General features: G+C 41.1%; 1 protein-coding gene across 3 annotated transcripts in view; it reads right to left on the reverse strand.

Annotated features, from left to right (window-relative positions):
* The window catches only part of arel1 (apoptosis resistant E3 ubiquitin protein ligase 1), a 70269-nt gene that overhangs the window by 21602 nt on the left and 34489 nt on the right, over positions 1–14178 (reverse strand). For all 3 annotated transcript variants that reach the window (XR_004413148.1, XM_033027653.1, XM_033027652.1), the window contains 6 exons: positions 9499–9576; positions 8916–9057; positions 7808–7929; positions 7396–7471; positions 2768–2877; positions 1571–1750 (listed from right to left, as the gene is read on the reverse strand). Coding sequence is in view for 2 of the 3 variants with exons in the window: in XM_033027653.1 (XP_032883544.1) it covers positions 1571–1750; positions 2768–2877; positions 7396–7471; positions 7808–7929; positions 8916–9057; positions 9499–9576 (708 nt within the window). In the remaining variant the exon portion in view is untranslated. The remainder of the gene's footprint in view (positions 1–1570; positions 1751–2767; positions 2878–7395; positions 7472–7807; positions 7930–8915; positions 9058–9498; positions 9577–14178) is intronic.

Consider the following 14178-nt stretch of genomic DNA (forward strand, 5'->3'; position numbering starts at 1 on the left):
TGCAGAATGCACACCAACTAGTTTCCAAAACATTATCCACTACATATTTAAATTGTGGGGACTCTAAAGATAGAAGTGCATCGCTTCAGTCAGGAACTAACATGAAATGAATCCATCCATTGAGTGTTTCCCTTATTAAGGCTATTTCCATCTGAAACTATTAGACTTTAGAGATACAGCACGGAACCAGGCTCTTTGGCCCACCGAGTCCTCACCGATCACTCCATGCATTAACACTATCCTACATACCAGGGCCAATTTTACAACTTACCGAAGCCAACTTACCAAGATCTGTACGTCTTTGGAGTGGGAGGATACCAGATTACCCAGAGAAAACCCATGCACTCACAGGAAGTACATACAAATTCTGTACGGACAGCACCCTTAGACAGGATCAAATCTGGGTGTCTGGCGCTATAAGATAGCAACTCTACATCTGGGCCATTGTGCCACCCCTACTTCACGGCCTGAATAATCTATAACTGGCCATTAGCTCAATACTAGCTGAAAATAATAAAGGACTGGGACTGGGACTAGGGTGGTGGGTGCAAAGCGGTTGGATCAAGTACAAAATAATTCAGTCTTAAGAGAATTGAAAAGCTAGCCTTACAACTAACAGTCATATCTGGGCTTTCTTAGATTTGAGGGAGGGAATAGTAGAAAGAAAAGAAAAACAAATTAAGCCCCATATCATCTTGATATGTTTATGTATTGATTAGTTTATCTAAATTCCTTTGTCGGGTACTCTGAACTCCCACTGTTATACATTTGTAAAAAAAAAATTAATGGGGATGTTGTAAAGAAGAAACAAAAACAGAAAATGCCAAAAATGATTCAGCAGGTCAGGCAGTGTTTGGAAGGTAAAGAGTTCGTTTTTCAGTCCAATGACAGCACTGAGTCATAAGCATAGGGCGGCATAGTGGTTCAGCTGCTACCTCAGACCTCCAGTAACTCAGATTCAATCCTGACCTCTGGTGCTGTCTGTGTGGAGTTAGCACACTCTTTCGTGAGTTTCCTCTGGGTGCTCCAGTTTTCTCCTATGCCCTAAAAAAAACCCCACGTGGGTTGATATGCACTGGTGTATAAATAAATAGTAGAATCAAGGGGGCAGTTGATGGGTATGGGTGGAAAATAAAATTGGGGTTCGGCTAGGAATAATGTCGAAATGTGTGTCTGATGGTCAGTGTGGACTTGATGGACTGAAGGACCCATTTCCATGCTATTTATCTCTTACGACGATCATCTTTCATCAACATAATATAATTACCACTTCCTAAAAGCAATCATGACTTCGCCAACTTCAAGTAGCCCGTGGTTTCCCTCACTCTCCATCCCCTCCTCCTTCCCAGTTCTCTGGCCGGTCTTATTGTCTCAGACTACATCTTATCTCTGAACCACCCATTCCCCTGACATCAGTCTGAAGAAGGGTCTCGACCCGAAACGTCACCCATTCCTTCGCTCCAGAGATGCTGCCTGTCCCACTGAGTTACTCCAGCATTTTGTGTCTATCTTATGAAAGACAAGGTGTTTAACAAAGCCACAAGTAATATTTTATCAATAAATCCATTACCTTATAGTGCATCCGGAGTCCAATAATTTGCGCCAAGAACGAACGGGTAAAGCGAGCGCAAACCAGTTGTTTATAAGCCCCACCCAAGGAAGATTCATACAAACACTTTCCAACGACTTTCCCTGCAAACTCGTATAACTTTAGTCGGAGATGAGAAGATCGCTCTGGGTTTGGATGCACCTGAATAAGCAAGAAATCCTGGTCATGAAGACATTCAGTACAAAAACAGAAAAATCGGATCTGCGATATAAATTTAAAAAAATTTAATGCTGGAAACACTCATCAAGGATAACCTGCTGAGTGTTTCCAGCATTTTCTGTTGTTAAGTCATCCACCTGATAATTGGCAGTAGCCTCAATGTTCAGATTCATAGGCAAAGAAAATAATCCTACATTAATAAAATCCTAGCCTGCCCAACCTCTCCCGATAGCTTCCCAAAAATGTAGCCTCACCAACATCTTGTACAACTGACTGATGAAGACCAATGTACCAAAAGCCTTCTTTACCTCCCTGTCCACCTGTGATGCCACTTACAGGGAATTTGTCAGGTGTCCCCTCAACCTCTGGAGTTCTAGAGAAAACGGTCCAAATTTGTTCAAGGTCTCATTAGAGCCAAGACCCCCAGATCCCAGACTCCATTCTGTTAAACCTGCACCCTCTCCAAGGCCTCCCCCAGCCTTCCTGCAATCAGACAACCAGAACCGCACTCAATAGTACTCTAATAAATGTGGCCAAAACCAAAGACTTATATAGCAGCATGCACTCATACTCAAATCGCCAAGCAATGAAGGAGAGCAAACCATACCCCTTTTTTACTGCTCTATCTACACACATCTTACACAAGTAATAAATGCTGAAAGCAAAAAGTGCTGGAGTAACTCAGGAAGCATCTCTGGAAGACATGAATAGGTGATGTTTCAGGTTGGGACCCTTCTTCAGATTCGAACCATCCGGACCCGAAATGTCACCATGTCTTCCAGAGATGCTGCCCGATCCACTCAGTAACCAATAGCACTTTGCGATTTCCTTCCAATGGTGAAAAGGCAGGCTTCTCAATTGCATAATTCTTTATTTCTGATAATTAACATATTAGTTAGTTCTAGGCAAATATGATTTCTTGTTGATAATCAGTAATTCATTACCATCTGAAATCAAATAGTATATGGAAAATTCTTAACAGTTGAAATGTAAACTTACCAGTCCCTGGTTATTGTCACTGAAGTACATGAACAGGGCATTAATGGGGTCAAAGAGTGCTTTACAGGTTAACTCAAACCATTCCCTGCGTGGTCCACCCCAGTCCAGTGCTGAAACATTACATAAAAGCGTCATTAGATTTTTTTTTGTGTTACTTCAGTAAAGCATTAGCTCCTTTTGACATAACATTAGTATTTCTCCAGGCAGCACAGTCCAGGGATGTTTTACATGTTCTGAAAGAGGGGAGATGCCCAGTTTAAACAGGTGAGGGAGTGGAGCTGAGCAAAGAGCTGGCAAGTGAAATGTGTCGGAAGGAACTGCAGATGCTGGTTTACACTGAACATAGACACAAAATGCTGGAGTAACTCAGCAGGACAGGCAGCATCTGTGGAGAGGAGGAATGGGTGACCTTCCCCATAGCAACCAATGAACCATCCCAACCCCACCCTAGTTCTCCAACTAGTTTCACTGTCCTGCTGATTAATTTTACTGTTTGTATGCCTCGTTGTCACCTTCCCCTCAGCCAACAATGAATCATTTGCTTGATTAACATATGCTTTGATCTGTTCTTTTCACACCTTACATGCTCTTTGTAACCTTCCATATCTCTAGCTTCCTTCTCCTCTGACTCTCAGTCTGAAGAATGGTCTCGACTAAAAACGTCACCCATTCCTTCTCTCCAGATGCTGCCTGTTCCGCTGAGTTAATGCAGCATTTTGTGTCTATCTGCTGGCAAGTGAAAGGTGGGTTCAGGTGAGGAGGGGTTAATTGACAAATGGTCAGTGGGGGAGGGAAGGGTGAGATAGCAAAAGAGGGTAGGTGGTGATGTGAAGACACTAAAGGGTGGCAGATTTAGAAATCTGATAAGAAAGGGAAGACAGCAACCAAACAAGAGAGGGGTGAAAAGAGTAATCAAGATAATTAATGAGTGAAAATTATGAAATTATTTACAATTCTAAAATATGGATAATTAAGAAATGTTATTTGTGAAACTAAATTAAAGAGGGGTAAATGGTGTTGCTGATTTGCAATTTTGTGATCTTGTCTCAAAATAGTTTTTACAATCGATAAGTAATGGACATGGTAGCTAGTGCAGGGTGTGTGACATTAAGGGTTAATTTCAGGAAACATCAAATGCCGTGTTTAGAAGAACTTTGAATATCACAAAGACATCTGTAACTAAGGTGACATTGAAATTGGGGTCAGTGTTGAAGGGAAAAGATGTGGTTGTGAAAGCAAATTTTAGCAGATATACATAAGCGTAAGAAATAAAATAGATAGCAATTAATCTGTAATTCAGATCTTGCGCAGTGGGTCAGCGCTGGTGGTTTTCTTGAGAGCATTTCCTGCTCTGACATCTTAACAGTTAAAAATAATTATAGTACAAGATGTGGTGAGTCCAGCTGTACCACAAGTTCTTTGAATAGGCATGCTAGTTTGTGCAGTGAACATTGCTTTAGGTCATAAGGGATAGGAATAGAATTAGGCCATTCTGCCCATCAAGTATACTCTACCATTCAATCATAGTTGATCTATCTCTCCCTCCTCACCCCATTCTCCTGCTTTCGCCCCATAACCTCTGACACCTGTACTAATTAAAAATCTATCTATCTCTGCCTTAAAATATCTACTGACTTGGCCTCAACAGCCTTCTGTGGCAAAGAGATCTTTGCTATTCTGCATTGGCTGAACATGTTTAGGCAATTTGTCGACCAAGACACTTTTAACATTGATTCGCCTTGGACTTAGAATACCTCATCGTAAAATGTGGTCCCTTTTATCAACTGAGGGATTTAACCTCTACCATCTTGTTGACTAACTATATACCACTCCAATGCAATATAAAGATGGAACTGGATGAATTATACTCGACCGTCAACCCTTATGAGGCAGTAAACCTTGATGCCCTATTTAACATTGCTGGTGACTTCAATCAAGCAAACTTCAGGAAATACTTCACCAAATACTATCAACATTCCCCAGCACCATGCAGAGTGTTCACACTCCAGACTACTGCTGTGCCACCATCAAGTACACCTATAGCTCAATTCCTCACCCACATTATGGCCAGTCAGATCATCTGTTGGGTGTTACTTCTGCCAGGTTACAGACAGAGATTGAACTATGAGGCACCAATGACCAGAGTAATACAGCGGTGTGGTCTGTGGAGGCTACAGGTCTACCTCAGGAATGCCTGGACTAGAACATGTTCAGGACCACATTACCCAGCTTGAATGAGTACACTTCAGTCATCACCAGTTTCATCAAGAAATGCATTGACGACTATGTTCTGACCAAGACAAACAAGGTCCATCCCGACCAGAGATTTTGGACGCACTGGAACATGCACTCTCTGCTAAACGCCAGATCTGAGGTTTTCAAGAAGGATGACACTGTCCTGCACAAAAAGACTAAGGATGATCTCCATAAGGTTATCAGGATACCAACAGAGAATTCCACAACAACCTAGAGGCTCCGTTCAGTCAAGCAGATGGCAGACAACTGTGGTGCTGAACCTGCATACCAACATGGGCTATAATGGAAGATCGGGGCAATCTATGCCAAAAACACACCTCTACTAGATAAGCTCAATGTGTTTTATTCCCAGACAAAGTTCCACCATGGCACATTCCTCCCATCTCCCCCAGCTCTGTCCCATACAAATCAGTGGAAGATCTGCTTTCACAAGGGTAAACGCTTGGATCTCGGCTACCTATGGCGATTGCTCGACTTTGGCCACCCAAAATTGCAAGTGGTAAACACAGCCAGTCTATCCAAGGCTCATCACTTCCTTTTATCCAATCCATCCACTTGGCATTTTGCATTAGGAAGACTTGAACTTTCATCAAGAAAGCTTCCTTCCTGGCTATTCCCTTATCTCTCTTCTACCTTATGGGAGCCTGAAAGTCCAGATTTAAGAACATTTTACCTCATATGATTATTCTGTCATTACATTTTAGTGCTTTTCTGTACTATTTTCAGTCGTATCCATTGTATCTATCATAACAATGTGCACCGTTAACTCTTCATGCAAATAATTTCATTGCAATCTGGCGAGTATTTGACAATAAACTAGTCTAATCAAATCTCTTTAGTTACTTCAAAGTAATTCATTTTGTTACGCTATGCTCCCTTAATCTAATTAAACAGAGATGAAAAATGAAAACGTGAAGAAAGATGGTACAATGCTCTTACTGAATCAGACTGAATGACACGACAAATGTGGGTGCGATGTGGTGTTATTAGCAATAAATAAGGGCAGCACGTGGTGCAGCGGTAGAGTTGCTGCCTAACAGCGCCAGAGACCCGGGTTCGATCCCGACTGTGGGTGCTGTCTGTATGGAGTTTGTACGTTCTCCCCGTGACCACATGGGTTTTCTCCGAGATCTTTGGTTTCTTCCCACTACAAAGATGTACAGGTATGTAGGTAAATTGGCTTGGTAAATGTAAAAATTGCCCCTAGTGTGTGTAGGATAGTGTTCATATGCGGGGATCGTTGGTTGGCACAGACCCGTTGGGTCGAAGGGCCTGTTTCCGCGTTATATCTCTCTAAACTAAACTAAATAGAGAAGCCAGATTGCCTATTTACACATTTGATTCTTGCATTCTTATTCACTGGTATGTCCAAAAATATCAAATGAAGGCTATATTCTGACACGTGTAGGGAATAATAATAGATCTGTTGGTCCATGTGCGCTTCCTATGTAGCATTGATGAAGGTTAAAAAAGCTTATTATCTCAAGGGTCTCTCAGGAGAAGATCATGCATGGAGATCACAAAAGAGAGACAAGCACCATGCAATGAAGTTTACAACTTGTCATATGAAACTAATGAGATTTTCCCTCAACTGCTTCTACAATTCAGAGGTAATTAAGGTGTATAATAAATTCCTATTTTTGTATGATGTGGTGTTATTGGCCACGTGTTATACGGCACAAAAAAAAAGGCTGCTTCTCAGAACGAAACTGATAATTTGTGTTATTTACTGATAAGTTTGAATATTGTCACACATTTTGAGAGGTAAGTGTTTGAATAAAGGCAAGGCTTCCAAAGCAAATTCCACACCCACCCTAATAAAACCTTGTCAAACTCTGTCGCGGTAATGGTGGCGCAACGATAGACATGCTGCCTTACAGTGAATGCAGCGCCGGAGACCCGCGTTCAATCCCGACTACGGGGTGCTCTCTGCACAGTTTGTACGTTCTCCCCGGGATCTGCGTGGGTTTTCTCCGAGATCTTCAGTTTCCTCCCACACTCCAAAGACGTACAAGTTTGTATGTTAATTGGCTTGGTAAATGTAAAAATTGTCCCTAGTGGGTGTGGGATAGAGTTAATGTGCGGGGATCGCTGGGCGGCGCGGATCCGGTAGGCCAAAGGGCCTGTTTCCGCGCTGTATCTCTAAATCAATGGCCTCCACTGTCAATGACAAATTCTTGATTAGAACAGGTGTGAAGGGTTATGGGGAGAGGCAGGAACAAGGTGGTAGAGATCAGCCATGATTGAATGGTGGAGTAGACTCGATGGGCCGAAAGGCCTATTTCTACTCCTATAACTTGTGAATATTGACTTAATAAATTCTGCATTAAACTGCTAGCACTTTTGGAAGATTTCTATTTCTTAATACTAACCTTCCTCATCCTGGAAAATAACCTCAAAATTCTTGCTCCAATCAGAGGACGAGAAATTTCGCGTAGCTTTGATGGACTAGTGGCATGTAGAAATTTAAAGGTGAAATTAAAGACAGATTAAGTTAGTCATTAGAGTTGCTATCAAAATCTTATTTTCTTGGCATACTAAAATCTGATGTTGTCTCTTAATATAACTTCCAAAGTTACAATGCTTCAAAGTCAATTCAAAACTATAAAGTTAAACAGATATATATATATATATATATATACATACACACACAATATAAATTGTGGCAATCCAAAGTTTAAAAAAAGTCCTCAAGGACAGTTAAATATACTACTGTTTAAATAATAATCTACTATTCTATTAGAAAAACAGGCAGCCAGGAAACCAAGTACGCACTCAACCCACCGACTCAAGGAAATTGGGGCGGCAGACTTTTAGCACAATCTTTGTATGTGGTCGTTTCACATGCATCTGACGGAGTTCCCGCTGAAAGAAGTTGACTTTATCTTGGAACGTTTCAGAACCCCCTGAAAGAGGAGAAAAAAAAAAGAGAGCTTCTTTCTAATATCCATTCTGGCTAAGAAAGGGAAACTGTGATACCTGGGAGATTGCATTTATAATAGCATTAGCTGAGCTGATCCATCATCAAGCAACAAACTCAAATATAAAATGCCTTCAATCCCCTATTTGGGATACAAATCCTATGCCACAGCTCTTGAAGTGGTGAGGACAATCCCCAATTTATTTTCTCATCCCGAGTTCATTATTCCCAACTATACAGCATTCCCTTTGTGTTGCCTGAGCTGCCAGTGTTGATTATCTCTTCAATTCCTCCAGTTAGAATGAACAGATGGGTCCCTTGCACAATTAAAACGTCACATTACATGGCGAATAACAATTTCCGATGGCTGATTACAATATACGGCACAAGCACGTCATGGATCACAGTTATAGAGATTGCACAAAAAAATATTAAATTACAAAACTCTACAGGAGTTATTTAATACCAAGTATACTTATGCAGAAGGATGGGAATGAATTGTGACAGAGGACAGATGAAACAAAACGCAAGTAAAATGTAGTGTGAACTAAAATAAATTGTTTGTTTTTTTTAATACATTAAATTACAGCTTTCCCTAAAATAAGCCTATTATGCAGTAGTCCTCAGGCAACGAGACAGGTAGTAACTAGATTCAGTCACATGAAGACGTGACATACTGATCCAAAATAACTTGGCTGCCAACTTTTTCTTTTCTTTTGCACCATAGGAAGTGGCTAATGTCCACTTGGCAGTTCTTCTGAGCCCTCTCCTGCCTGAGCTGAAGACATGGGCACTTTGCCGCTCAAGAATCAGGGGACTGAATTTGCATCCAAGTCGTACTTGGCAGCGTTTTGACGCTCATGTTCCCTCTTTAGCTGTCAGGTTCAATTGCATTAAAAGTTAACAGCAATGCTCCCTTTCAGTCCCTTGACACCTATGCACCAATAAAACACATAAGCTTTCCATCCTTACCAATGTTGTTATGCAAGAAACGGATAAATGTTGCTGCCATGATATTTCTCTCTTTGCAACTAAGTTCCACAGGAGGTTGTATCCCATCATCCACCACTAGTGTTAGGAACTTTTGCACTGGGTCTAGACCATGGTAGTAAAACTGAGAAGACAAAGGCACTATTATACATATTTTCCACCAATGTGCTCTCCAACTATAGTCTTTTGAAACTTATTCTGCAATTCTATTACTGTTTTGTACTAAGCATCTACATTACATTGCTTGGTCAGTGACAGACATTTTGGCTTGAAATGTGGATTGAAAGAAAGATTCAGAATCGAATCTAACCCTGTCGTCATGGATGCTGACAGCAGCACACTGGAGTGCAAGGAGGATTGATAACACCAGCTAACTCGTCGTATACATCAATCAAAGAGACCAACTATGGAGTGTCCGTAGTACCCTAACAAACAAAAGTTAACCCGTAGCAATCTAACGCTGGATACATCTTGCAAAAGTAAATATGAAACATGCTACATGGTGCCATTCAGCCATTCCCCCATCACAATACCCAGAATGTGGATGTGCAGAATTCAGACCCACCTTTGTTCCTGGACATACTCTGAAAGTGAAAAGTCTCCATGGAATGATTTTCAGGTAAAATTCCTTCACCGAGAATTGCTAGAAAACAAATATTCAGTTCACTATTTGGTTTATACCATTCACCAAGTAAGTTGCTGTTAATTGATTAAGGTTTTACATTTTAAATATTATTTTGTGGTGAGTAAGAGACAAGAGAGATACCAATAACTCTCACATAGTGTCTTGTAGCATTGATGTATTTAGCCAAGCTTAAGAAAGGGAGATGAGAGCATGGATTATTTGCCTGCTGCCCTCTATATTAAAGGAAGTAGCTGAAAAAAAGCAATCAAATGAACAGTATTCATGCAATACCAACCACTCAATTGCAGATTGAGATAACCAGGTTCAATTGCAATGAGATGGCTTCCTGATAATAATTAGCCAGATAGACAAATTGTCCGAGAGTTGCATGTACCCTGACAAAAACATTACTCCAATAAAAATGAATCCTGCATTGTTAAGCAATAGAGATTAACATTAGTGAGCCACCTTATTATATAATTCCATATTCTGTTTTAAACTGAATTTAAATTCCACATGTCTTTGGGTTGTTAGTTCAAGCCTCTGGTTTACATTAATTTAGTCACTGCATCACACTGCCCCTTGCATCCTTTTGGAGATCAATCCTTCACCGTTTAGGGATCATGATTGAACAGAAACTCAGTGGACCAGTCACACAAACCCTGTGACTGGAAGAGGAGGTTAAAGGCTGGTTATCGTTCTGTGAGCAACTCATCTCCTGATACCCAAGCCCTTTCCACTACCTGCAAGGCATATCAGGAGTGTGATATTCAACTTTTGGCAGTCCTGGTTGCTACATTACAGAAAGGATGTGGAGCCATTGGCAAGGGTGTAGAAGAGGTTTACCAGAATGCTGTCGGGACTAGAAAGTATTAGCCAAAAGGAGGTAGACAAAAATGCTGGAGAAACTCAGCGGGTGACTGAGTTTCTGCAGCATTTTTGTCTACCTTCGATTTTCCAGCATCTGCAGTTCCTTTTTAAACATTTAGCCAAAAGGAGGATTTGGATTGTTTTCTTTAAAGTATCGGAGGCTGAGGGGGAACCTAATAAAAGTTTATAAACTCACAAGCCACCTGGCTTTGCAGATTATCCCCAGGGAATCTTCCAACAGAAGGCCTGTTCATAGCCGAGTGAATAGGCCCAGTGGCAAGCATTAGTGTAAGAAGGAACTGCATGGGTTTTCTCCGGGTGCTATGGTTTCCTCCCACATCTCAAAGATGTGCAGGTTTGCAGGTTAATTGGCTTCAGTAAAGTCGTAAAGTTGCCCCTGGTGTGACGGAAGGGGTGAGGTTTTGGGTCGAGACCCTTCTTAGTGTCCGGTTCTGCTACCTATATTATCTTGACAAATATAGAGGCCCTCCCAGCAATGTTTAAACTAAATGAGCGTTGAAGAACTAAAAAAGTTTTAAATAAATGTAACACACTCAAAACATTTGTTACAATGACAATTATTTTAAAAATTTGCTGAAACTAAATTCTCCTTAACAACCCCAGCACCACAATTGTTTCATTTCATTTATTTTGGTGAGCACATTGGTCTTGCAGATTATGCTGGCACAGGCTCAGCAGGCAGAATTACCAGCCTAAGTGCAGGGAAACCGGAGGAGGCCAGTCTGCCAATCGTGCCTCCATGAAAGTTCACGCTCGAGGCAGCTGTGCTGTGCATTGGGCTCTAAATTAAACTAAGAGCTGAATGCACAGCACAGCTCGGAGCAACAAAGCTCCGAGCCCCAACAATGGCTCATAGTTGGAATGGAAAATTGTAGTTCAGCCTGTGTTTGGGAATCCTGAGCGCCCGCCAGTTAAGTGGGTAAAGGTCGGAAGATCCAAGCAGATCTGCCATAATGAAAGCTGACGATCGGGGCTATTATTCCTCCTACGAAGAACACTGTAGTGTCACATTGAAATTACTGCAGATTTAGATGGGGAAGTCCCATGCTATTGAGTCACAGATCTAAGGTTTGAATTATTCTCGATTATAGTCATGTAAATCACATTTTGGAAAATAGTCAGGAATTCCATCCCATCGGAACACTGTTCATTTTACCTCCTAATGTAGTTTCAAAGTTCAAAGCCGGTAGTAGTGAAAATGCTTTCAGGCAGACATGAACAATTTAAATACTAATTCTTGAGAAGGGCTCATCACATTTTTAAATTCAATTTTACTAGTAAGCATTTCACAAGTCACAAAAAGGATATAGTAATGTTACATAGGTCAATAAACAATTGCAAATAATTTTCTTCCCAGCTGGCATTTTGAACCTTATGGCAATTATTACCTATTAATCACCTGAGATTGATGAGTTTCCCCAATGAGTATCCCCAGCTCAGATGTTTGGATGAAAAGCAGTCCATGGATAACTAACATCATGATATTCACTTGCTAATAGCTGCTCAGTGCCGATGATCCCCATTATTAAAAGTAGCCAAATTGAGAAATGTAGTGTCACTGCTATAATAGGGGAATGTCTAATAGTACATTTGAATGCATACTATGGACATTTGGATGCATCCTCTTCCTTGAGAACATTAGTATAGCCTTTCTTTATTTAACAGCACTACAATCCAGTTGGCCACACCTAGAAATAGGTCATTAAGCATATATTCAGGCCCTTTGTAAATTGAACCTCCACTAGTGGGAGAGTCTAGGACCAGAGCCCATAGCGTCAGAATAAAAGGACCTCCCTTTCGGAAGGAGAGGAGGAGGAATTTCTTTAGTCAGAGGGTGGTGAATCTGTGGAATTCATTGCCACAGAAGGGTGTGGAGGCCAAGTCAATGGATAGTTTTAAGGCAGAGATTTATAGATTCTTGATTAGTACAGGTGTGGGGATCATGACAGAAGCCTCCTCATGGCGATCCCCGGAAACAATGACACGATGCACTCAATGACACGTCGGGCGACCAATTCAATCAACATGTTGGACGACGACGGAAACCAACAGCGAGCTATACGTCGTCTGACACACGAGCGAACAAAAAGTACGGGTGTCAGGGGTTATGGGGAGAAGGCAGGAGAACAGGGTTGGGAGGGAAAGATAGACCAGCCATGATTGAATGTCGGAGTAGACGATGGGCTGAATGGCCTGATTCTGCTCCTATCACTTGTGAACTGTCATGACTGTGGCTCATAGTCAGATGGTTTCAGTCAGAGAACCAGAGACAGAGCTGTACTATATGCTCCTAAGGCACCTGCTATTACAAGGAAGAATATACCTGGAACAAGCATTAATAGCAAATGGCTGCTATGCTTTGACCATGGTATAGAAAACTTGGAAAATTACATTACGATCTCTGCAAAAAATCCTACAATTCTAAGAAAAAGAGTGATGCAACTGTAGGATAACAGATTCTAAAATCAAATCCATCTGCAGACAAATACCCAAGTTATATCCACATTACTGCTTTTCTCAGTCTTTAAGAATGACATCTGACTTGATCAAGAATTGAAGATTTGTGTTTCTCCATCACTGGGTCCATGTCAATCCTTGTTCAATGTTTCCTTATCTTCAAATTACATTAATGCACAATTTAACAACCTCAAGCTATGCTTCCCCAGGTCTGGACCTGATCAAAGGGCCTGTCCCACTAGGCGATTTTTGAGGCGACTGCCAGCAACTACGACAATGGTATTCACCGAAGTCAGCACCGGTGCCAACCTACGTCACCTGGCGACAACCTACATCATCCTGGTGACAACTACGACAGCACCTACGTCAGGAGAAGACAAGCTACGACAAGCCCACGGTCGCCGACTGTCGCCGAAAAGTTTTGTACATTTCAAAATCCAATGGTGACCGGAAAAACGCCACGACTCTCTGGACGACTGAAGAGACTACTCACGACCATACAGGCGACAACCCGGCAACTGTGTGGCAACAGCCTAGTCGCCGGCAGTCACCTAAAATAAAATTGCGTCAGTGGGACAGGCCCTATAACCTCAAAGATGGGTCTGCAAAGCTCACCAATATCCATCCAAGTATAAACCACTTCAACATTTTTCGATAACCTTCTTACTTGGTCTGGATAAGCTTTTCAGATTAGTTTACGTTTATGTTGCTGGGAGATTAAATTTGGTTCATATGTGGTGAACTCCAAGGAATACCCAAGTTATTCATGTTGTTGATCGTGACCCTTAGCTGGGGTACCAGATGGAATATTTAATAAATATTGGTTTCTCTCTCAATTTTGAAGGGAATTAAACAGCTTATAACCTATTAATATCTGGGATTCTGTAGAATTACAATTATTGCCATCCACGATAAAACACAATAAAATTGCAGTATTGAAATATAAATTAAACAAGATTTATTCAGACCAAGTTATAAAACTTTATCAACATACAAAACAATTAAATTTTGAATTTGGTGACAAACCACAAAAACTATTAGCGCGTCAACTTCGCAAATTGGACGGGGAAAAAACAATATACAAAATAAGAACAGATAAGGGAGAAACATTAACATTGCCTAAAGATATTAATGATAGATTTCTACAATACTATCAAAAATTGTATTCATCTAAAATAACAGAACAATCAACGGGAATGGAAACATTTTTACAGAATTGTAAGTTTGCGGGTCTAGATCAGAAAGAGAGAGAATTGCTAGGGGCTGAAATTA

Source organism: Amblyraja radiata, chromosome 9 (assembly GCF_010909765.2).
Source record: "Amblyraja radiata isolate CabotCenter1 chromosome 9, sAmbRad1.1.pri, whole genome shotgun sequence".
NCBI lineage: Eukaryota > Metazoa > Chordata > Chondrichthyes > Rajiformes > Rajidae > Amblyraja > Amblyraja radiata.